At 54.1% G+C, this 23710-nt stretch overlaps 8 protein-coding genes across 8 annotated transcripts; 5 read left to right on the top strand and 3 right to left on the bottom strand.

The window, feature by feature from the left end:
• Positions 1-753: 753 nt before the first annotated feature.
• Positions 754-2450, top strand: CORC01_14254 (glycosyl hydrolase family 71; the record flags this gene model as incomplete). The annotated part of the gene is made up of 4 exons (XM_022625865.1): positions 754-921; positions 1019-1252; positions 1331-1738; positions 1833-2450. 4 exons carry the CDS (start codon positions 754-756, stop codon positions 2448-2450), a joined length of 1428 nt encoding a protein of 475 aa, XP_022467619.1.
• A 563-nt stretch (positions 2451-3013) lies between these two features.
• Positions 3014-9364, bottom strand: CORC01_14255 (SH3 domain-containing protein; the record flags this gene model as incomplete). Its single annotated transcript, XM_022625866.1, has 2 exons — positions 3014-3669; positions 3727-9364. The coding sequence occupies 2 exons, from the start codon at positions 9362-9364 to the stop codon at positions 3014-3016; spliced, it is 6294 nt and encodes a 2097-aa protein (XP_022467620.1).
• A 5882-nt stretch (positions 9365-15246) lies between these two features.
• CORC01_14256 (uncharacterized protein) lies at positions 15247-15612 on the bottom strand (the record flags this gene model as incomplete). Its single annotated transcript, XM_022625867.1, has 1 exon — positions 15247-15612. A coding segment is annotated over one exon (366 nt), but the record flags the coding sequence as incomplete, so codon positions are not given.
• A 1269-nt stretch (positions 15613-16881) lies between these two features.
• Positions 16882-17139, top strand: CORC01_14257 (uncharacterized protein; the record flags this gene model as incomplete). Its single annotated transcript, XM_022625868.1, has 1 exon — positions 16882-17139. One exon carries the CDS (start codon positions 16882-16884, stop codon positions 17137-17139), a length of 258 nt encoding a protein of 85 aa, XP_022467622.1.
• Positions 17140-17593: 454 nt separating this feature from the next.
• On the top strand, positions 17594-19040 carry CORC01_14258 (uncharacterized protein; the record flags this gene model as incomplete). The annotated part of the gene is made up of 3 exons (XM_022625869.1): positions 17594-17995; positions 18075-18609; positions 18673-19040. The coding sequence occupies 3 exons, from the start codon at positions 17594-17596 to the stop codon at positions 19038-19040; spliced, it is 1305 nt and encodes a 434-aa protein (XP_022467623.1).
• A 2298-nt stretch (positions 19041-21338) lies between these two features.
• On the top strand, positions 21339-21802 carry CORC01_14259 (uncharacterized protein; the record flags this gene model as incomplete). The annotated part of the gene is made up of 2 exons (XM_022625870.1): positions 21339-21353; positions 21416-21802. The coding sequence occupies 2 exons, from the start codon at positions 21339-21341 to the stop codon at positions 21800-21802; spliced, it is 402 nt and encodes a 133-aa protein (XP_022467624.1).
• A 222-nt stretch (positions 21803-22024) lies between these two features.
• Positions 22025-23628, bottom strand: CORC01_14260 (uncharacterized protein; the record flags this gene model as incomplete). The annotated part of the gene is made up of 6 exons (XM_022625871.1): positions 22025-22219; positions 22279-22367; positions 22424-22878; positions 23077-23192; positions 23308-23384; positions 23454-23628. 6 exons carry the CDS (start codon positions 23626-23628, stop codon positions 22025-22027), a joined length of 1107 nt encoding a protein of 368 aa, XP_022467625.1.
• On the top strand, positions 22146-22829 carry CORC01_14261 (uncharacterized protein; the record flags this gene model as incomplete). Its single annotated transcript, XM_022625872.1, has 2 exons — positions 22146-22230; positions 22426-22829. The coding sequence occupies 2 exons, from the start codon at positions 22146-22148 to the stop codon at positions 22827-22829; spliced, it is 489 nt and encodes a 162-aa protein (XP_022467626.1).
• Positions 23629-23710: the final 82 nt, after the last annotated feature.

A 23710-nucleotide genomic window follows, 5' to 3' on the forward strand; every position in this document is an offset into this window, starting at 1 on the left:
AATACCAGCAGTGACCACCAACTGACTTACTCAGTGTGCTGTCTGTGTGTGCTGTGTTGGTTGACATTGGTAGACCGGAAAGGCGTCAGAAAGGCTATCTCAGACAGGGAAACATTATAATCTCAACTGCGTTGGACTGGCCCTCTTGAGTTTCCTTCACCGAGCTTGTAACCACTCACGCGCACTCCTACATCCCATTCATTACCTGTTGTCATATGTTTATCATCAAGTTCGGATGCTGTGCACTGCCGAGCTACTTGTCTTCCAGGCTGGGTCCTGTTGCGATAAAAATAGCAGCCAACCACCCAACGGATTCAGCCGCCGTCTGACGCTTAAACCACGACTCAGAACCCGTAGCCCGCTGAACCAGTGCTATGCAACGCGCTAATAAGTGTGACTGAGAAATCATGCAGACATCGCAGCGAGCAAATTTGGGGTTGCAAAACACACAACCCGTCCGATATCAAAAGGAAACCATCAAGAAAAAACCCTCTCTAATCGCACATACCCAAGACCAAGTCCGGATAACTCGGAATGCTGCTAAGCCCTCGGTTACGCAGAGATGGGTCTACAAAGCCTCAACACAACGACCCTTTCTTTCTATTGCCAAGTCTGAAAGCTTCGCCATTCACACGTGTCATTTTAACTGGAGCGGTAGATGCAGCGGGCGCGCGCGTCACTGCTGAGTGAGTGAGCGAGCGAGGGGGCTCTCACTTTCACTCCTGAACATCCAAAACGCAGCAAACAATCATCATGAGGAAATTCTTCAGGGAAGCAAAGCAAAAAATTGAGGCCGAGATCGCCTCCATCACCGGCGACGATGAGCCTCAACAGCAACAGCAGCAGCAGCAGCAGCAGTACGATCCCCCTCAACAGCCGCCGCACCAGGGCTTCGAGCGAGCAGTGTTTGCTCATTTCATGGTTCGTCATTTCCCGGCCCAGGGGGCGACGCGTCCACCATTCGGAGGCCTCCCACGTGTGAAAATCGGATGAGCAGTGACTGACGCGTGATACCCAGCTGAGTAACACGTGTGAATATACCGTCGACGAGTACAAGGTCGACATTGGTCTAGCCCAACAAGCGCACATTGATGCCTTTGTCTTGAACTTTGGTATCCACGAGGAGGCCATCGTCAGGCTTCCCGACGTCTTCGCCGCGGCCGAGCAGACGGGCTTCAAGCTGCTCTTGTCGTTCGACTACGAGGGAGCCGGGGCATGGCCCAAGGAGCGCGTCATTGAGATCGTTAGCAGAGTAAGTTCCCAGCAAAGGCTGGTGCATGCGAGGAGGACAGCAAAAAAAGAAAAAAATGCTAACTGCACATTCCCAAAGTTTGGCCCATCTCCAGCCTATTTCAAACGCGGCTGGCAGCCCGTCGTCTCAACGTTTGAAGGCGTCGGCAACGCCGCAGACTGGCACGAGATCAAGGCCGCGACGGGCTGCTTCTTCATCCCCTCCTTCTCCTCCGTCGGCGCCGAGAACGCGCTCAAGACGGGCGTCACCGACGGCCTCTTCAGCTGGGCCGCCTGGCCCCACGGCAACACCCGCAAGATGGACGAGGGGCTCGACGCCTCGTACCGGCACTTCTTGGGGCCCCATCGCCCCTACATGGTCGCCGTCTCCCCCTGGTTCTACACAAACCTGCCCACCTGGAACAAGAACTGGGCGTGGAAGGGCGACGACCTGTGGAACGACCGGTGGAATGAGATTCTAGCCATGAGGCCTGAATATGTGCAAATTGTGAGTGATGAGATGGTGCGACCTACGTACGCAATTTTTTTTTTCGAGTCCGCGGGAATGGATTTCTGACTGTGAACAAACACAACAAAAACAGCTCACCTGGAACGACTTTGGTGAATCCCACTACATAGGCCCCCTACACGAAAAACAATTCGGCGCCTTTGAATACGGCAAAGCCCCCTTCAACTACGTCCGCGACATGCCCCACGACGGCTGGCGCCTCCTCCTCCCTTTCCTCATCGACCTCTACAAATACGGAAACGCCACATTCACCCGGGAAGGGCTGGTCACCTGGTACCGCCTGCACCCAGGTCACGCCGGCGATGCGGGCGGCACGACGGGCAACACCAGCAGCCATGGCCAAGAACTCTTCCACCCGGCCGAGATCATGGAGGACAAAATCATCTTCTCCGCGCTGCTCACGGGCCCCGCGCAAGTGACGGTCAGCGTCGGCGGGGTCGCCGAGGAGGCGACCTGGGACGACGACGGTGTACCCCGGGGCGGCGTCGGGGTCTATCATGGCAGCGCGCCGTTCAACGGCCGGACTGGCGAGGTTGTGGTCACTGTGCACCGTGGCGGAGACGTCGTTGCTCAGGTGCAGGGGCGGCCCATCACGACAGAGTGCGATCATGGAGGAATGAACAATTGGAACGCTTGGGTGGGCGCTGCCAACTCCCATGCGGAAACACACGCCGTTGCGCATTTGGGTTAGCACGGTCAACGGTGAAATTGCGAGAGGTCTGACTTTACGATGTAGTCAAGTCTATTCAGTACTTGACTTTTGGACCCTCACTTGTGACAATCGTAGAAAGCTGGGGAAGACATTAGATAGAGAGGTGAAGAGTTGAGAGTTGCGATGACCAGACACAGTAAGACACACAGTTAGGTCAGAATAATTTGGGCTTCCGCACACACAAGGTGTGAGGCCAGGTATTATTATTCACAAACAGAACCTGAAAAAAAAAAAGCTGTATCTGCTGCGCTGTGTCGCCATGCAGATGAAGGAGGATCCTACAGATACATATCCAGAACACCATTCCGCCGACCGTTCCCCGTGTGTACAAATTGCAAAAAGCCCAAAGAAATCTGGGCCTCCCGAATGCAATCATGGAGAGGCACTCCGATCAAAAAGCATGAGAACCGTGTTCATCGACCTGTCCTTGAAGGACCGAAAGCAGATGCTCCTCTACGTGTGTGCCATCATGACACTGGGTATTGCCACTCGCCCGTCGTCTTGTTCATGTAACCAAGTTGCTCGGCCGCTACCGTGAAGTCCTACTCCTCGTGCACGCTGATCATGGTACCGTTACCCTTAGTAGACTTCTTGCCAAGTTTCAGCATGCTAAGCCTCTTTCTGACGCTTCCACGTTTGACGATGCCAAGGCCATCTGCAGGCCGTTCGTCTTTATATTCCCGCTCCTTCTCTGCCAAGTTTGTTCCCGCATCGGAACTGCGTCGTCCGCCAGAGTCCGTCACCCATTCGCTGGCGGCATCGTTACTACCCAGAATCCGCGGTATGTCGCTCGACGGAGCTCGGAAGAAGCTGCTACGACGATTTGTGTTGCTTGTGTTGTTTGCGTTGTCTTGTGTCTTGCTCAAGCTTCGGCTGCGGTGGCTTACAGTGTCCTCTGTTTCCGAGGTCGTTTGAGGGTCGCTGTTGGTCTGTTGCAACACCGGGGATTCCTTCTTACGGCCGCCCAAGAAGCTTAGACGCGCGCCACGCCCTGGGCGGATGGCAACTGGCTGAACGGTCGATACTTCCTCGGCAGCCACTCCGTTCGTCATGTTGCCGGCAATGCTCTGCGGTTGAGGGGACGCTTGTTCTGTAGATGGCGACGACCGTCTCCAAGTCGGCGAAGCATTTGCGGACTCGCGGGATGGCTGCTGAGGAGCGAAGAGGGCAATCTCAGGTGCAAAGGTGCTTTCGAAGTCTGTGGATGATTAGCATGGAGCGGCTAGACGCGTGGTGATGAGCATTAAAGACTTACATCGTTGAAGTTCCTCGTGCCTTTCGTTGAGGTTTTCATTCGAACTTCTGGAGAAAGTTGCGAGGCACCGCTTGATCATGATTGCATGATCCACTAGGGCCATTTTGATCGCGTTGTCTTGGGGATCAAGCTCAATGGCACCCTCGTCTTCTTCTTCTTCTTCTTCTTCTTCTTCTTCTTCTTCTTCTTCTTCTTCTTCTTCTTCTTCTTCTTCGTCATCATCTTCATCATCCTCGTGCTCCTCAGGTTCCGCACGGGACGGCAGTAATTGGCGGTAGCAGGCCACACTGTTTTCGGAATCTGGGTTGACCGACACACTCACTGCGTCCACGAGCAGCTGAGCGTTTTCTTCGTCGCCTTCTGTTATTCGCTTTTCGATGACCGTCATTTCTTGGGTCTTCCTCACAATCCGCTCCAAGCCGGTCTGGCGGGCACTAAGCTTGATCTCTTCAGTGTGCACGATTTCGCTGCGTCGAAGAATGGTCGGGAACGGGTCGGCAGTGGTGAACACCATCTTCTCCGCGAAATGTTCCTGAACAGGGCCAGATGTGCTGCGCTTGGATGACACTGAGAAGCTCTGAGGATGTGCGGATACGAGATAATCGCGGATAACTTGTGCGACGCGAGCTCGCTGGAAGACTTGATGCGACAGATCGCGGTGTGGTGTGATGGCGGAAACGACCAGGAACTGTCCTTCGACATCGTCGACATCGCCACCAGTGACGATCTGAGCGGATGGGTACTGTTCTTGCATGCGGTCTGTGAAGGCGGAGGCGCGCTCTGTTGGGGAACCTTCATACACAAACTCCTTGTCACGGAGGCTAGAGGGGAAGCCGAGTCCTTTATACACAACCTTGAAGTACTTGGGTACCAGCTTGTCGCTTTTTGAAATCGTTTCGTAGATCGTGGCGATGGCTCGCTCAGTCCTGGCCAGTTTGGCGAAATCGAAGATGTTGCTCTCGTACTGAATCCGCAGTTCTTGGTATGCAGCCAATGCGCTAGTCCAGGCCTCGCCCTCCTCAAAATGCTTGATCATGTCGAAGTAGATCCGCTCCTTGCGCTCGAACGAAGTCTGTATAGGGAATTCTGGGTCATCCAAGGCGGCGACTTGCTTCGTAGGATCCCAGTCGTAGAGGTCCGCGTGAAGACGAAGCGCCAAACCAGCCTCACAATGGTTTCTCGCCTCGCCCTGAAGAAGAGCCAGCTGATGGACGTATCTGATGAAGATTTCCTCCTTCTGCATGTCGCGGAGGAATTCCATCAAGCGTAATCGGTTGATGAGATGGGTTGCTTCGCTCGTGTTATCGCTGCTATGCACCGCAACAAGAAGGTCGAGGAACTCGTCGACAGTCTCCATCAGGTCGCGAATGCCAGCATACAGAGGCTCATCGGGAGCGGTTGATAGCGGCGCAAATCGCTCCAGGACCTCGTTAACAAAAAGCTTCTGCAAGATGCTCTCGGTTAGGGGCTTGGACTTGAAGTAGTGGTCGAGACAATCGATCATCTCAGTCTGGATGACGGATAGGTCCTCGCTCAGGGTCCACTCGCTGACAATCATCGTCTGCAATACCTCCACGGCCATGCGTCGCAAACCTTCGTGAACACTAAGACAAAGCTCGACAATAGGACCGACCAGGGTGGGGACGTATTGAACCTGATAGCCCCCCATCTTGGACAAACCATATCGTGCACGCTCGTCACTACTCGTTTCCCAGCCAATGGCCTCCCAAGTTCGCCTTAGCAGCTCAGCGCCATGCTCCCTCACGTCGCCAGCAATCTTCCAGACCGCCCTGCGCTTTTGCTCAGGGAAGGTTTCCAGAGCTAGTGATGGGCTGCCGACAAGCTTGAGCATTGTCGTGAAAAACATCTTCCAAAGTTCCGTGTTGAAGTTTTCGGCTTCATCGGGGTGTGGGAGGAAAGACTCGAGCAGTATGCTGGACAAGTACTGCAAGGTTCGCATCGTGGATTTGTGGTGATAGATGTAGACACTCAACCATTCGTGCGGGAATGCTTCACCCATCAAGATGCTCATGTGTACGCGAAGAGTATTTTCGAGCAGGGCCGTTAGGTCGCCTTCTGTTAACTCCAGCTGCATGCCGCTAGGGGAATTGGAAATTGCCGACAAAATTGCAGAAAGCTCAACCAACGCTTCGTCAAAAGTAGATTCCTCCGCAATGGGCTTGGAGGGAAAGGGGTATGAAGTTGGGAAAAGAAGTGACAAACGGCTGCAAGGCTTGCTCGGAGTGGCCACGATGGACAGGTAGGAATCAAGAATCTTTGGGAGATAGTCAGGAATCTCAGGGCCTAGATTGTCGATCTGACCAGCGAGGATTGAGCAGCAAAGACGAACTTGTTCCTTCCAGGAATCCGTTACGTCTTCAGTATGACCCCAGTGAGGTGCAATCCATCGGACGGTGTTGGCCGTAAGGGCTGACTTTTGTTCGGGATGCGAAAAAATCTCCAGCTTGGAGTAGTTGATGATTAGCACAAGCTTGTACAGGACCAGCTTGCCCTTAACAAGCGAGCATGAGTCGAGGAAGTCGATAGCAATGTGCAAAATTTCCTCGGTTGTCAGGAGTCCTGTCAGCTCCGGTAACCAGGTGTGGAAGTGTTGGACGGCCAAAGTCTGACTGCCGACAAGGACAGGAGCGTTGCTGCGCATCATAGAGTCCAGAGCCTTGAATATGTTCCTCAATTCTCGAGTGAAACCAGGGGCGGAGTGCGAAGTCGTGATACCTATCCCGGCTTCCTTCGCCTTTTGCTGTCCTCGAGCATGGGTGATGAACTTGAGAATGTGTCGCACTACCTTGAAGGTGGAGCGCAGCTTTCTTGACGTTTGGGCCTCAGTAGGCTTCTCCAAAAGACGAGTGAAGGATCTCACGAGACAAGCTGTAGCAAACGGATAGTTGAAGCGGTTCTCCGCATAGTGGTCGACGAGCGGACCAAGGTTGAAACGCCTGTCGTGGACAATACCCAGGACTCTAACCAGTGCAGTGAACACAAGGTCTTCGTATTTGTCATTGCCCGAATGTTCCACTAAGACCCCAAAGAGGGCATCAAGAACGTCGCTAAGGAGCTTGACGACCTCGATTTCGGGAACGAAGATGAGATGCTTCAGCAACATGGGGATATCCTCCTTGGGAGCCTCTTTCCACTTGAGCAACCCCAGCACGATACGATCCTGAGAGAATCGTGTGCTGCACAGATAGGTGTCGACACGAAGAATAGCCAGAGGGCCGGTGACCTCGGACGAGTGTTCATCGTTTCCTCTGGCACTCCACTGCAGAGACAGATAGCCCCCCTTGCCGGTCGGGCCAGCTTGTGCCGCCGAGGTAAACTCATCCGTTTTGTATAACAGTAGGGCATGAGCTCCGTCTCGAACAAAGGCCTCTTGGTTCCACAGTGGCATGTGGGCAACCGCGAACGGAGCATGCGGCATGTCGGATAGAAACATGACTATGTGCGAAGTGAACACATCTTCTGGTGGAACAGCAAGTCGGACAGTCTGGCTCCAGTGCTCCCCCTTCTCAACGACTACAGACTTCCACGTGGTAATTCCTTCAGTGTTGGACGCAGAATAGATGCAGTTCGGGATCTTCTCCCCGCCTGTTCTTCGTACCTCCAGTGTAACCTGTAGGTTATTTCCGTGTACACTACCGGAGAGTGTGGTTGGGTTTCCTGCATATCTGGACAAGAGATTTTGCTTAGAAAGCGCAGCAGTATCAAGAGTAATGTAAATGTCCGATCTAGCTTTTGTGGGCGCGCCAGAGAAACCCATCTTGTTTGTTTTGCGAATGCCAGCCAGCATTGTTGGTGTTATCTTGACCAGCGCATCCACATCGGGGTGATTGAAAGACTTGAGATGCACCTGCACTCGTTCGGTTCGGCGCGACTTTTCGTAATGCCCACTCTTGCTGTCCATCAGGTCTCGAATGAGGGTGTCCCACTCCTCGTGGAAGCCCTGCTTCTCTGTCGGGAGTGTTGGTGATGGTGACCAAATGCTCACAACCTGCTCAACGTCTTCGTCCTGCTTCATGACCGCGTTGAGTTTGAGAACACCAATGCCCACCGTCCTTTCCGCCATGTGGAAACCTGACCCGCCATCAAACGAACCGCGCGGTCTGGAGCCAGCAGTGCTGGGAGGTGCGGCGCTGTCTTGACTCTCGTCCTGTGTCGGCGGGCGACCCTCGGGCTGCTCTGTTAACGATTCAAGCTTCGGTGTGGCATTCCCTCTTGAAAATGCTGAGCGACCGCTCTTGGATCCCCACATAAGACTTCTCCTAGAAGCTTTGTTGCCACTCGAGGAGGGTGGCTGTGCGGGATCTTTGGGATATCCTCCACCTTGTGACTTGGCGCCAGAACGAGAATCCGGCTTTCCGCTGGGAATAACTTGCTGGCTCGAACGCACCTTGACGACGAGGTACAAATCGGTTTCCGCCGATGCAACGTCGCCAATATCTTGCGCAGAAAGGTCGGCGAATATTGTTCGAGTTTGACCCGATTTTGCAAGGCTTCCTATCGTTCCGCCAGGTGGTATGTCGATGATGAAGCATTCGGTAAGAGTGGCTGCCTGGCCTCCCAAAGGCTTTGCTACGAGGTAGACTACTAGTGATGTCTCCTCCGCAGACGCGCCGGCAAATCCCTTGACGTCAACGAGCAGGTGGTGCAAGGCCGTCGGTTCTACGGTCGGCACCGGTGGTGCATCCAGGACGCTCATGACGGACTGTAATTTGGTAATGTCTACTACCGAGTCGTCGCCCGTCAATACTCGTCCACGGTCTGCAGGATCTCGGACAATGACCTCCCCTCCGCAGAGCTTATTAACACGCACCAGGTCCCAAACTGTCTTTTCCCGTAACTTGTCATATTCGTGCCGTGTGAGAACGTTGTGGAGGAATTGCTGTCTGCTGAGGTTAAGTGTCTGGATCAACTGTGATAGCTTCTCCAGACGAGGGTACTGGCGAGACAGGAGTAGGCCGTGTAGATTGGTTGAGTGCCACTCGCGAAGACAGCTGGCGATTTCGTCAATCAACGGTTCGGCTGCCGATGTTGGGGTTTCGTCGCCAATCTTGAGCATCGGTACGGGTGCGGCAGGTCGCGGTGCATCGGGGTCGCGCTTGACGGGGATGGACAGTCGGCCCTGAGTGCCATTGGGGAGTTCCCTGAGTGGCTTGCGGCCCTTGATCTCGATTCTGGAGCCCTTGGATCCTCGTGAGCTTCCTAGAGATTTGTGGCCTTCTTTTAATTTGGGGTTGTCGGTGGCAGTCGGCGTCAATCCGCTCTTTCCTGAGTCGCTCCCGAGTTGGACATCGCCAGCGGCAGCAGCATCGTCACTTGTGGCATCCTCCAGCTCCTCCGTGTCGTCGGATTCGCCCAAGACCTCGCGGACCTCTACGCAACTCCGAGGAAAGATGCCGCTGAAAACGCGGGCTTCGAGTGTCTGGCCCTTGACGGATGTCAGTCCGGCCAGCAGACTGGGCGGGGCTACCAAATAGCCACGCAGCCAGTTGCCGTCCGGGGTTTCTTCAATGATGTACAGCTCATCGCCGAGTTCTAGTGGAAGGTCGGCCGGGCCCGAGGCCGCGAAGGGATACGTCGCGACGGCGAAGGCGATGCGAGGAAGAGGCTGCCAGGGCATTGAAGGCTCGGTTCGTCGACGACGGGTGCAAAGACGTGGTCGGCGTGTGGAAGGGGAGAGGGCGGGAGCGACGTAAACCGGTAAACCTGTGTCAGATGCAGCTTAGCAAAGGGTCCAGATCGCACAGCGAAGGGCCTGGGAGGATGATGATCTGTCGCGAACCTGTGGGACCCTGGCAGGGCTGCTCGTCGTGCTGAGGTGGCCTCGTGGAGACGATCGACTATCGCTTCATCAGGAACAACAGACACGGGCCGAATTCGCGTGGTTCCGGCTGAGAAGCCCGATAAAGTGGTTACGTGGGGACACGGAACGCGGGAGACGTGCGATAAAAGGCGCAGATCAATCGATGGGTGAGGGGGTAGGCGCTACTTGCTGGAGCTGGACAAAAAGACTTGCGATATGTTGCTCGCAGCACCGACGTCTATATGGTGACTCGAGTCTCTACTGTAGAGTTCGTGTGAAGGCGAATGGAGCAAATGGGTATCCGTAATTTTTCTCGCAGGGAAATTCGGCCGGCCTAGGAGAGAAGAAGAGGGTCGGGATAGGAGGAGGGGGCCCGGTGGGTGGGTGATTGGACTGGGGATGGGAACGGGGTATCAACAATGAATATGATTGCAGGCAAACGGCGAAAAGAAAGCGACAAAGTCGTTGAAGGGTCGTATCGTGCTCAGGGAATCCAAGCCGTATCTTCCTACTTGCGCTGTGATGATCGTGTATCAGATCAGAGCGGCGGAGGACGGGTTCAACGGCTGACTACTGCTGCTTTGGGTAGACAGACAGATGAATCAAGGGAGGAAGGAAATGGTAGACAGAGCGAAAAGGGAGGTAAGAAAAAGCCATGAGAGACACCAAACTGTCCTTGGACTGTCCCGGGCTGGATGTAAAGAATTTCTGGCACGACCAACGAGCAATGAGCAATGAGGATTGGGACGCGCAGCGCGCAGCAGCGGCGCATTGAGCAGTAAGGTGCATACGGTAAGCCCAGACCAACCTAAAGCAAGAGCCCCTGAAGCACACGGCAGGGACTGACAGGAAAAGGAAGGAACGTCTCCTGTCTGTTGTGTGTATGTGCCTGAGCCTTACTGTGAGTGGTTGGTGGAGAGGCTTGGGGAGAACTGACCTGGGCTGGGCTAAGGCTAGGCTGCAGTCCCATTGGTCAGATGAAGATGAAGAGCACGAGGTGTGGTGGGCCTGGCAGGGTGCGCACAGATCTTTCATCAACCAGAGGAACCTGGAACGGGGGAGGAACGGCCGTGGAATCAGGAAGGAATGCAATAAAATAATCCGAGGCTGTACTACGGATACGGTACGTACACATGTAACCGTACCTAAGGTACCTTACCTACCTAGAGTCTATCAATTACATTCATTGCTTGCTATGAGCTGCGAACAATGAATGAAAACATGACATTTGGTACTTGGAATAGCACAGCATGTCCAGTGGTGACCGACTGGAGGTACAAAACATGTTTCATTTCATTCAATGACATGACGTCCCCCTTGCGACCCCATCTAGTATGTCGCGTGTTTGCCCTCATTAGAGCCAAGGCCAAAATTAGTAGACAAAGACCAGACGGGATTGCGATCGCTGCGGCCAGGGTCCCATCGAGTCAAGAGGAGCTGCTCAACGACTTGATTGACTTTTTGGGGGAGGAAGCAATTGTCATTTCAATTCTATGCAAATCATTCCATCACAGCAGGGAACGTCCCATCCCGTCTCAAACCGATTCAAGCAGAAGCGGCACACGAACCGAACGCCTGAGAATCCCGTTGTCAATTAACTCAATCCGCCCAACCTTTATGGTGCAGGCTCCATGTCTTGGACCCTGGACCCTATTTAAACCTCTGCCAGGTGGGAAAGAAAACAAAAACAAGAGCACAGACAAACACCGAAAGACATATGATGGCGGCCAGAGACGACTTGCCTGGCCTCATTCTGCAAAATAGTATTGATTAGAGTATCAGTATTATTTTACCTAAGCATGTGACTGCTGCAAGCCATCACGCCCGTCCGTTGTCCTGGGCAGCAGCTACTGCCTCAATAACATCGCGCTTGGCCGCTAATCAAAGCCAAGAAATCTAGGCCGTCGCTAATCTTTCATTCTCTTTTTTTGCCCGCTTTCTCTCAGTAGCTGACGGCTTTCCAGGGACCGACCGAGCGTTTGTTGTGCCCGTCCGTCGAATCAGCCGTGGCTTGTAATACATTTCATCGTTTCTTGCCCAGTTTGACTCGAGGTTAGTGACGCATGAACGTGTCTCTGCTTTCTCAAACCATTAAACAAGTGGGTCCTCTGATTCATTAAAAAAGCTTGTGGTTGGTCACAACCGTGCCGCCTCTGGTCCGGGCGTAGGCATGCATCCAATTAGGCCCAAAGCAGTCTGGACTCCAGCTACATGTGGCAGTACGTACCGCATCGAGTGTAAAGTACCGAGGCGGGCCCCTCCTTCCCGCGACCGACTTCTCGCACAGCAGCTCTTTCACTTTGGGAACCTGGCCTCGACCATGTCGCCCTCCTGCCTCCGACCACAGGTTGGTTCCTGCATTTCATGCAGCCTCCAAACTGCAGGTGCCTGCCCTGGCCACATCCGCGCCTCACGTTGTCATCAGATGAACACCACGTATCTCTAAGGGTCCCTGATGTAATTTAACTAGGTAGGCACCCTACCTCATGCATTGTGATAGGGTTTCCCTCTTCTCTCGAAAAACTTCAACCTCAGCCTCTTGTTGTTGTCAGACTTGACTTCTGGTGCCCCTCCTTGACATGCCCCCACGCCTTGGCCCCCAAGTATCATGTGGCACGCCAGCGCGAAGTGTTTGCGGCTCCAATGACCACTCATTGTGAGACACCGACATCTTCGAGAGTTCCATCCACGAATCCTACCCAACGACCGACCATCGTGCCACGCTCGGGCCTCTTGGGTGCCCAAGTTACAACTGATTGCACTCCAGAGGTATGCAATTAGTTCGTGCCTGGTCGATAATTTTCTCTTTTACAACCAGGAAGGAACGTATGCTCCGTCTCAATGTTCAGCGTGACTGATGTCGAGGAGCATAGCGTCCGGCCAGAGAAAGATGGCGCCTGGAATTTTGGCGACGCTGCATCGTTTCCGAACCTCACTCGACTCTTCATTCAACGAAGATGCTCTGGTAACCTACTCGTACTGGGGCAATCCATGCTAGACTTCAGAACGGTGTCGGCACAAGATCCAGATTCGCTCAAAGCGCCAGACATTTCGGAGACTTGCAACCCCGCCTCCCTATTGAAGAGACGAACAATAGCCACGCCGTCTGCCGCCGATAGCCCTGGATATGGCTGAAAAGATGGAGCGTTCAGACCACCCGTCCGGAGCGCCGAAATGAGATAGATGCCGGACTCAACCCACCATCACCGATCGGGGTCAAGACCAGAGGCTCTACTCCGTTCTCGACGATGATATCCGCCATCTTTGGCGGCTCTCGGGCTCTCGGGCTCTTCCCACCCAACCTAGACGCGCCTGCCTAGCTCGCACGGAGGCTACGACGATAGTTATTATCGCACCAGAATAGGCCGTTTTCTATCAGTATGAAGGCACGAGGGAGGCATTTCCGATCTCCCGGTGAACCCAGGTTCGGTTGAGACTAGTCGATGCCTGCGAAGACAAGCTCACCTCGGCTCGAGCCGCACACGTGGCGCTGGTGATGCCGGAAATTTGAGTCGGGACAAGATAGTTGCGAAGCAATCTTCTTCAGCGGATCGATACGGGATAGGCTGATACGCCGTCAACTGCTCCATCAGGTCTGACTCTCTGAGGAACGACAAGGTATCTTTGCCCTCTGCTAACATCGGTCATTGGATATCTCAAGGACTCTCATGGCAATAATATCCTGAGCCAAAACATATCCAGACCGCGCATTCGGCCAAGTGCCGACCCATCATTCGCTCAAGTCTTTGCGCCAATCTCCTCCGAGCCTCCGAACGAATGCTGGTGGATGTATTGTACCGCGCTCGAGGAGTTTATAGACTACATGTTCCAGCTGCAATAGCGGGTAGTTTGTGAGCGAGGTTCGATTAGACTGGAAACCTCCCCCAGATCTAGAGGTGATATAACCTTGGGACGGTGTTAGGTATCTACCCCCTCAGTGGTTTTGATACCATTAAGGAGCCTGTGTCAATCAACTCGAAATCGAAGACCAATTGGCAGCTTGGCGGGGATATACCTCCGTCGGGGCATATCAAGCATATCATATCTTTGGCAGTCGGCGTGTCTGCTTTCTTGGCCAGTTCTACGGGCTTCATTGACGATTTCGGTACACACCCGATGGCATCCACGACCGTTTCCACACTGGTGGTCTCAGTAGTGTACACATCGGCTGTAACATGACCAGACTTGTGCTTTGGAATTTGCTCCCGATGGAAAGCTACTATTCATCACCTCAGAATATGTGCTCACCTGGAAGGACTCGACCACGACGTCAAAAGTTGACCCTTCTCCAGCGCCCGGCGATGCTGACTCCTACATACTATTCGGCCAGCCAAACACCTCTCCCGCTCGCACTAGAAGCTCTTTCATTATTTTATCGATCCATTTCTCCAGGCTATGGTGATCATGTCCGCCATTGGACAGTCATCTTCTCAGGCACCAGGCTTGAACAAGGGGGTCGTGAAGTCTGCTACTCGTCGGCACGCTGGTATCTCGACTGACAATTCATTGACGATGACTCTCCTGGCCAACAATGTGTAGGCCCTATTGCAAAGTGAATACTCTGTTCGATGGACCATTCTTTTCATCATGGTCCAGTGAGGTCACACTGACTCTCTAACGTATACGCCTCTTTCGATACTCAGGCCGAACAAGGGAGCGCTGGGCCAACAAGAGTGGATACCTAAAGGCCGCTTGAGCCAATTTCTCATTTCATGACAAGAAAGTGCCAGCCTATCTATAAACAGTCGCCTCTCGCCACGTCTCTATCTGGTACGATGTCACCAATGTCTTTCTCTGCGGGCGAAGACGATGTTGGGTGGCGAGAAAAACTGGCGCGCGGCTCGAGTCGTCGGACCCTCCAGTACCGTTGACGCTTCCACATGTGAGAGACACAGGAGAGGAGGGGTCAGTTCAGGTTTCTACCGCCAGCACCAATGTTCTATCGCACTAGATCAATTGCACCATTTTCAGTCCTTGTTGATGCTGCAGAAGTCGGCCATTGTAACCGAACAAATCGTTCTCGTCATCAACCTGCGGCTCCTCCAAGGCTACACGTGACCGACCTCAGCGGAGTCGGCGCGGAAAAGGCTTGGTGCAACTCGGCGCCGAGGGACGGAGATTCTACCCGCCGACGCCGGGGTCGACATGTGTAGGTTGAATAATCCGGAGATAGCGGAACGGAGCGGGTAAGCTTCCCGACCGGCCAGAAATCTCGAACGGGATAGCTTAATGGCGAGTGCCCGCAAGAGCCGGCCGGGATTGGCCATTACACCGACCATCCGGCAATCCAAACTCCAAAGGTGACGTTGACTTGCTGGTGCTTCGGTACCCGCCCAACGGATGTCGCGAGCTGTGGCGTTCGCTAGCATGCGGAGACGCTGTGCAGGGCTGAAAGAGTGTCCGTACGGGATAGAAGAAGTACGCGGGATGGCCGGGTTCATGGCATAAACGCGGAAATGACACAAAGCGACTTACTGGTGCCTGATTCAGACTAGGTGAAGTTCGCCGAAAGACCTTGGCTCATACACTACTTACACTGGGACTTGGGTAAGTCAAACTACGTTTCGCCCTGGGAGGCGGAACATTATCACCAGCGTCCGTCGACTGCTCATATATCACGAAAACCCCAGCCAGAGATATCTGCCTTGTTACAAAGAAGCTTTGCTAGGCGCTAAAGTCAGCGAGGCAGTACCACCTTATCAACCATCACAAACCTTTTTTCTCCCTCTTTCCTTGTCTCCCTCGGTCGAGGATCGCCAAGCAAAATATGGGTCGACCACGGGGTCAGCGATAGCGGATTGTGATGATGTATGCCAAGACAATTTGTCGAGCTCGCATTGAAGGGCGGGTGCGCCGGCCCCTCCCATCAATGAAGCCACCCACCTGCAGCAGCATGCCAGCGCCCAGCGCTCATTGAAATTAAGGTCGGCTTGTCTAGATTTTTCATCAAGGGCAAACTGAGTAATTGTGTAGTAGCGGCATCTGTTGGACGCCGACACCCCGTTAGAAGCGTGGGGAGGGGCGAAGGATTGGGATTCGGCGAGAATCACTGTGTCACCTTTCCACTCCTTTTCCGCCCATGTGCTGGCCAGCACGACGGCGGTGGCATGCAAAATTCCTTATCTCAGGTGCGGAGACGTGCGAAAAGACGTACGCAACCTCCGGACACGTCTTCAGTCATGGTGGAGGTCGCGTGTTTGTCAGACGAGGCCGGTAATGAAGGTTTTTCAGCAAGTCCAACGAGCCCCTGGTACCATGAGGTAAGGGAGGGGGATGGGAGCGGAGCGGAATGCCAGCGGCGACATGCAATACACAGCAGATGCTCAATTTCCGTGACAAGGAATATTTCTCTTTTACAAAATTTTGCTGGGTTTTGTTTTCCTTTCTTTTCCCACCGTGCCACCGTTGGACGCGAGTGAGGAAAATGCCTGCGGTGGGCTGTGAACGGACCCATCTCCAGAAGGACAAGACGGATTTGTCGGATGTCGCGGATGCAAGTCTTTCCACCCTGGTCCCCAGGCCCCTGTTCGATTGGTCGGCTGTCAGTGTACAGTGTCGTGTGCTTCGTCGCAAGCCTTCGTCATCTTCGATTCGCCAACGCAGCCTCCTTCGCGGGCGCGCGCCTGATTGATAAACAGAGCCGCCTTTCCTAAGCGGACGTCGGAGCACTTGTTCCCCTCCAGGAAGCAAAGGCATGAAGGCGCAGGGAACTCAGGAAAGCTGGATTCCGGGAAAAGGGAACGGACCTAGGCTTCGAGGCATGACGCAGCAATTGAAGCGCGGGAAGAAAGAGACTTTGTTTCGCGGTTGGACGTGCTTGACGGGACAAACTACGTCAGGTAGCCCAGAACTCAGAGCAAAACGGCGAGCTGCCAAACAACTGAGCGAGCACGCGACATTCGTCTGATGTCTTTCTCTCAGCTCTTCCGCTCTCTTGTCTCATCCCAAGCCGTTGGCCACCCACAACACACCCTCTCTTGAACGACGTCTTTGAAGTTTGGGTACGGAATCGCGGGTGTCCACCCCCCAACGAAGCAGAAGCTCACCTCACACAGGGCGAGAGACGCACACCAAAAAAGATGTAACCCTTGGCGCTCGCGGCATTTGGCGGGCGATTCGTCCACGTCAGGGATCCCAGCCCATCCGCCCCAACAGCCCACAACCCGCCATTGGCTAGAGATCAGAATTCCGTATTTTGGACAGGGTCACGGGCAGCAAAACTTTCCCACCATCCACTTTCCACTTGAGGCCTTTGCGAGGGACCAGGGTGGGTTCGAATCGAATGCGCGGCTTGAGCTTGAGTTCCTCAAGTTCCTCCCCAGGACCTCGGAGCCATGCGGAGCCCGCTGGTGTGGACTGTGGCGGGTGGCAGGTGGAAGAGTGAACTTTGCGAGGAGGAGGATCCTGGAGGAGCCTGGAGGAGGATCCGCATGTGCTGGATTCGCTGCCCAAGGGCAAAGGCCACCAACCCGGTAACTCTGTATACGGTCGGTCAAGGTCCAGCATGGTGGGTTGTGCCGAGCCTGGGCTTTCTGCTCAAAGTGTGCCGAAAGTCCAGGTTCTATTACGGTATGATTAACAGCTCCATCTGATCCATGCTGCGTGATGAACGTCGCTACCTCGAGCTCCCCCGTTTGTTATTGATTACCTTTCCACCTTCCGCTCGACAAGTCAACTTCTTCTTAATTTTGACTACTTCTCTACTCCATACTCACCGTGGTCTTCACCAGAAAATCGCAGTTAGCTCAGGAGACATTCAATTCGCCCCTTTGACACGGACAATCTTAAAATCACGTACCCCGACCTTCCGGTCGCCTTCTCGTTAGACCTTGGCCCACCACACCAGTGGACTGAGTCTGTCAGATCCATCCCACCCGCATCTAGCCTTCAGGACTTGTGGCCCTTGCCGAACCTCCCGCGCCCTCAAATACCACGGCAGCAGACATTGGAGTAGCCAAGTCCCCAGTCTCCTCATACCTCTCTCACTGTCCCCATCGTCGGCTGTTTATTCCGTCATCAGCCTGTCACACAAGAAAGAAAGAAAGTATGGGTATCGGTGCTGTGGCAGAACCCTTGGTGGTTATCACCCTCCTGTTTGGAGGAACATGGTTCAACCGCAACATTGGCGATAACAACGCCTACGATCACCTGGGATGGAAGGGCGCCGGCCTCGACGATGCCGAGCACAAGCGATCTGATGAGCGCCGTTCCGGCAACTCGACCCCGGACTCTGAAGAGTCTTCTCTCACCCTCGGCCCCTGGAACTCTTCATCAACGTTGACACCGCAAGAAGAACCCCCGCGACGCTCTCGCAGGATCAAGTTCTTTGGGTATCAGCGCATTGTCACGACACCAAACACCAGAGTGTACAAGGATCGATTGCTCAGCCGAGTCCTCCGCAAGTTTCCCTTTTTGGTCGAAGCTTGGTACTGGGCTCTGATTTACTGGGTAAGTGGGAAAGCAACAACTTTTCCCTCTTTCATTTCTGAACCCTACCCGAACACTGTCTAACATGCTCAACTGCTAGGTATACCAAGTCGGCCGCGCTTTCACCGCGCTCACTCTCAACGAGGGAACCGTTGACGTGGCACGCAAGCATGCACTCCAACTCATCCACCTGGAGCAGCGCCTCCACGTCTTCATCGAGGTGCCGGTCCAGCAGTACTTCCTGCAGATGCCCACAGTGATGCACTGGATCAACCGTATCTACTCCTTCATCCACATCCCCGGCACCATCTTGTTCCTGGTCATCCTCTACTACATCACCACCACCCGCAAGCGCCGCGCGGTCTCCGCGAAGCTCGGCGGCAACGAGAACATTCGATGGAACTCTGCCGGCCCCGCCCTGTACGAGGCTCGCCGCCGCACCATGGCCACCTGCAACCTGCTGGCCTTTGTCGTCTTCACTCTCTGGCCCTGCATGCCCCCCCGCCTGCTGAGTGACCCCAACTACAAGGGCCCCGACGCCGGCGAGTCCAAGAGCTTTGGCTTCGTGGACACGGTGCACAGCTCCACCGGTGAGAGTAGTGTTTGGACGACAAACAAGTTCTGCAACCAGTATGGTGAGTTTTGGCCCCGGAACCACATTCCATCCCATGGCTTGATTACTGACAAAATTTGAACAGCTGCTATGCCTTCCCTGCACTTTGGCTACTCTCTGCTTATCGGTCTCACCGTCGCGACACTACCCCTCCCCTCGATCCGCTCGCGTCCCTGGAAGCGATTTGCCATTGTCGCCATCGGCATGGCCTACCCGGCTCTGATCCTCACCGCCATTGTTGCGACTGCTAACCACTTTGTCCTGGACGCTGTCGCCGGCGCCATCGTCTGCGGCCTCGCCTGGAACTGCAACGGCGTCCTCCTGAACCTGCTCGTCGTCGAGGACTACTTCCTCCGCCTCCTCCGCATTCACAAGCCCGTGAACTGGACCGATCCCGAAGCCACCGTCGATGCTAATGAGTGGAAGCCCAGCACAGTTCTTGAAGAGATCTAAAGCCACGAGCTTGGATTATTCATTTACGGCGTATAATGGCTTGGTTGGGGGTGACGGATAGAGAAAGTCTTACTAATGGTTATGGATGGGATTACATGTCATGCTTTTGCAATGCATTGAGATACAGCCAAAAAAACGAGACTTGGTTGCGCGAGGCATATTCTTGTGCGAACAGTACAACGCTCGCATGATGTGGCGAGCATTTTGGGTTTAAGTGGCGGAGTTCCATGGGCCTTTGTTTTTTCCCTTTATTTACCCTTCGCTATGTGAACCGTCTGTTGACACGACATGAAATTCTTGTCAGCTTGGGATGATATTAAGCTACGGTTGAATACTAACACAAGAGCATATAAGCTCATATAATGGATTCATGGAGAAAATCGATACCACATGTTTACTCCTGATTACTTCGGCAACCCGAGTTTCCGTGTAAAAAATTGGATGCTTTGTTTTCTGGGCCATTCTTATTCTGGGAGAGGTTGGAACATGGAGCTTCCTACTTGGGGGTATTGGTTCGCCTCTCGAGCCAGATTAGACGTTTCCTTCTTTGCTTGGGGCTCTTTTTCTTGAATGTTTCGCTTTGACAAGCCGTTTTGCATGGATACGATCACCGAGCGAACGTTTAAAGATGTTTTGTTTCCGGGGGAGGGGGGGGGGGGGGGGGGGGGGCAGGGCCTTGGTTCGGGTTGTGTATTTCCTGCGGTTTGTATCTGGGTTGGAGTTTTCTCTCTCCCGTGGGGGGGGGGGGGGGGGGGCGGGGGGGGGGGTGGGGGGGGGGGGGGGGGGGGGGGGGGGGGGGGGGGGGGGGGCGGCAAGGACCTTGATTCGGATTGTTAATGTCATGCCGGTTGTAACTTGGGTTGAAGTTTCACTCGTCCGTATGGGGGTAGTGGTGGGTGTGCTATTTTGTTTCTGGCTTCTCCCCAGTTGGGAACTTCAGATGATGTTCGAGGGGTGCCTTACCTTGGGGTTAGGAAAAGCGATAGGCTTGGAGTAGGTAGGTAAGGAGGAAAGTGTGTGGTTGGTCGATGTAGTTCTGTAGTGTATTTAGCAACCGAAAAAGCTTAAACCCAAAAAGCTCGGACTGTGAGGGCGACCCGGCGTTCTGATCGGGCTCTTGGGCGGGGGAGGGATGGGGAGCGAGCCCGGACGGAGCAGAGGTTTGGGTGGGTGTTGAAATAAGATTCTGGGGAGGGGGGGGTGCATGCAAGGTCAGCATTTTGCAGGTCTGTTTTTTTGTTTTGGTTTTTGTCCCAATGGTAAGGAAGCGAAGGAACATGACAGCGGAAAACGACGTGGATTAGGGAGGAACGGGCGGTTTCCCTCCCCCAGCCGTGCCAGCCTAGTATTCCATGGGGAATAGCGGCCCCTCCTGGATGGACATGGCGGTGCCGTAGATCCGAGATGCGCCGGGCGGGGCGGACGGCTGGTGGGCACCGGAGTGGATGATCTCCACTACCGCCCGGAGCGTTTGAGATTATGGGCGTTTGATCCACTTTAGGTGCTGCTGGAGCCGTTCCCGCCGGGAGGAGGCACGGGGGTTTTCCATATCCTGCCCCCTTTTTCTTTGTTCCTGGTTTTCCTGCGTTTTGAATTCGGCGAACCGATTGAGCTGCCCCTCTAGCTCCGTTCTGCCCCGCTAGTTCCGTGTCAGCCGACCCCCCGGGACCGTGATCGGATTCGGATTCCGTAGAACCCTGGCATCATGTCGCCGGTCCCATGCTTTATTCAAACGGCCTTGGCCGTTAATGCGTTCGGAGGCTCGGCGACCACGTCGAAGCTGGCTCTGCAGTGGATAGACACTCCGGAAATGACCGCTGACCGGGGAAAAGGACGATCAACTAGAAACGCGAGGTTGCTGGGCTTGCCCTTCCCCAGCCGGGTGTGTCGTGATAGCCTCCAACGATCTCAAAGCCCACCCCGGGCATGTGACCTCGGTCAAGCATGCCCGAGACCTGTTTTTGGTGAGGGGCGACCCGCCCACCGAGCGGAATTCCAGGGCGGAATGCACCCTTGCCTTTTATTCCAACAAGGCGACCGGTCGCTGTTCAATATTCTCTATGTCAAGGTATTGCCTTGGCGAACTATTCATTGAACATACCGACGGTCTTATATTGCCATATTGCAGGAGTAAGGAAATCAGGTTCCCATGGATTTGAGACGAGCTATTTAACCCGTTCCCGGCAGACGGGCGGAGACAGGCACGCTGCGCAATTCAGGGCCCGCCTCGAGGTCGAAGTCAGATCGCAGCCGGCGAATGCACAGAATCTCCGTTGAGGACATGCACTTATTAAAATTATGCCTGCGCTGTATGTTAGCCTACGATCTATCAATCAAAAGGGGGCAGGCAAATCCTCCACCCTTACAACAGCTAGCAGCCAACGACGGAACCAGGACAGAATCGTCACCCGCACCCCGAGGCGGCATCATACGCCGCGTCCGGCTACGGAAACCGCACGGGCTGGGGTTCACGGCCCGCCCTCCTCCTTGTCGACATCTGCAAGGCCTACTCGACTCCCAGTTCGCCCCTCGACCTCTCAGGGAACCCCTCTGCCACTTTCGTCCCGGAGAGCGCAGCAAGGCTCGTAGCGGCAGCCCGAGAGGGTGGCGTGCCCGTCATATGGACGGCAGTCGAATATAAGGATCCCGACATGGCCGATGCGGGCCCATTTTGGCTCAAGGCCAAGACCCTAGCCGTGTGGCAAGTCGGAGGTGACCTCCACGCGCAGGGCCTGGCGGATTGGACGAATGTGGAATTTTAGGTTGTGGGCGAAGCGTGCGGTGACCGCGGCGAGGAAATCCAGAGAGCGAACATTTTCGATCTCGATTCCAAGTATGTCGATGTTGTATCAGAAGAGAACGCAATAACACATCTGAAGTCGGGTTGGACACCAGTATGGCATGATCCTTGTGTCGATGGCTGCATGCCTTCTATGTTAGGTCTTGGTATTGTATACACATCGTCTAACCCTCCTCGTCCACCTCTAATCGTCCACAGACTTTAGATCTCGTCTCATTCTCCATTTTGGCCCAACTTTCATCTCGATATACATGAGGGGCAGAAGAAGAGCACAAAAGCCGCCTAGCAGAACATAACTCCAGCTGATGCGCAGGGCCGCCGTCATCCTGTCAATCAGGCCCACCAACAGGGCTGCCAATAAACATCTTACAAGGTTTGTCTACGACAAGGGTTAGTATTTCCGAGCTCTGTGATAGTTGCAAGGAACCGATTACTTACACATGCTGTCGCTGCCGAACTCCTTGTTTGTAAGATGTCAATCATTAGAGTCATTGTAGTATTAAGGATGGCAATGGATGTGTATCCCACTAGAAGCATTCAGTTGTGAGAATCTCGACTTGGCTAGCTCATGAGCAAAACTTACAGACTACCTGAAGAAGGAGAGGTACGGCGATATGAACCCCTCGATCGACGCAAAAACCCCATGCTATCACAGCACCGGAGAACAGTACCAACAGCACCGGCATAGTCCTCAGACGGGCATACTCCTTCGGGAACAAGATGGCACCATCGGATGCCTCGACTTTTTTCTTGATGCGGGCGTACTCCCAGTCGAGAAATTTGCCAGTGACGGTGCTGCCGACGATCATGCCGAATCCCGTAGGCAAATAGCACAAGCCGAGGGCGGTTTCAGACAACCACGGGTACACTTTGGCAAAGGAAGAGGCCACTGTCGTCACAACGGTGTTGTTGACAGCGTAAACGACGCCCGTGAAGGTGAGGGTTATGGCAACGTCGGGATATACGAGGATGACGAAGGGGTTGATTGATCGCCGAATACCGGACTTATTGCGTTGGCTCTTGTTCTTCCTTCGGGATCTACCTACGATCGGCAAGAGAGGGGTGTAAACCCCGCCTAGGGAAACACTTCCATTGCCTACAAGGTTTCGAAGAGTCTCTGGGAGGAACCTGTGACGATGAGAAGTGATTAGGGTAGGCTGTAAAGATAAAGGGTGGCGTATGCCTGCATGGAAAGGGGGGAAGGGGTGATGGCCAAGCTCAGCAAGTAGAACTCACAAGAGGATGAAGAGAAGGCAGCAGATAGCCATGATGACTTGGAACCAGAAAATGGAACGCCACCCAAGTTTATCAGAGAGGGCACCGCCAATCGCAGGGGCGATACAGGGTGAGAGCTAATCGTGTCAGTCACCTGATACCTTGGACATAGCACTCATTTGTAGCAATCATTGTATCAAAAGATGTTTTTTGCAGCAATCTTTTGACGAGCCTTCTGGGAGCTATACGTACCATAGGACCGAGATTAAACGTTCCAAAGAACCCTCCCCTCTCTTCAGGAGTTGAGATGTCGCCAATTACACCGGCACCTGGTACCCGATAGGTCAGTTCTTCAGCGTCGAAGAATGTCAAGACATGGTTGGGTGACTAGTTCCTACCGAGGGCGATTGTACTGGCGCACCCCGCAGCCTGTAAACAGCGGAGGACAATCAAGAGCCAGAAAGCGTTCGTTGGTATCAGAGCAATTCCTATACACGCCCCGATCAAGATGGTCAAGCAGACTAGGAAGACGGGCCTCCTTCCGTAACGGTCGGATAGAGGCCCCCATAGCATCGGGGCTATCCAGGCACATGTGTTAGGCCTTCACCGGAAGAAGGGGAAGAAGGGGAAGAAGGGGAAAAGGGAAGGGGGGGGG

This window comes from Colletotrichum orchidophilum, assembly GCF_001831195.1.
Source record: "Colletotrichum orchidophilum strain IMI 309357 chromosome Unknown Scaffold_260.1, whole genome shotgun sequence".
Taxonomy (NCBI): Eukaryota; Fungi; Ascomycota; class Sordariomycetes; order Glomerellales; family Glomerellaceae; genus Colletotrichum; species Colletotrichum orchidophilum.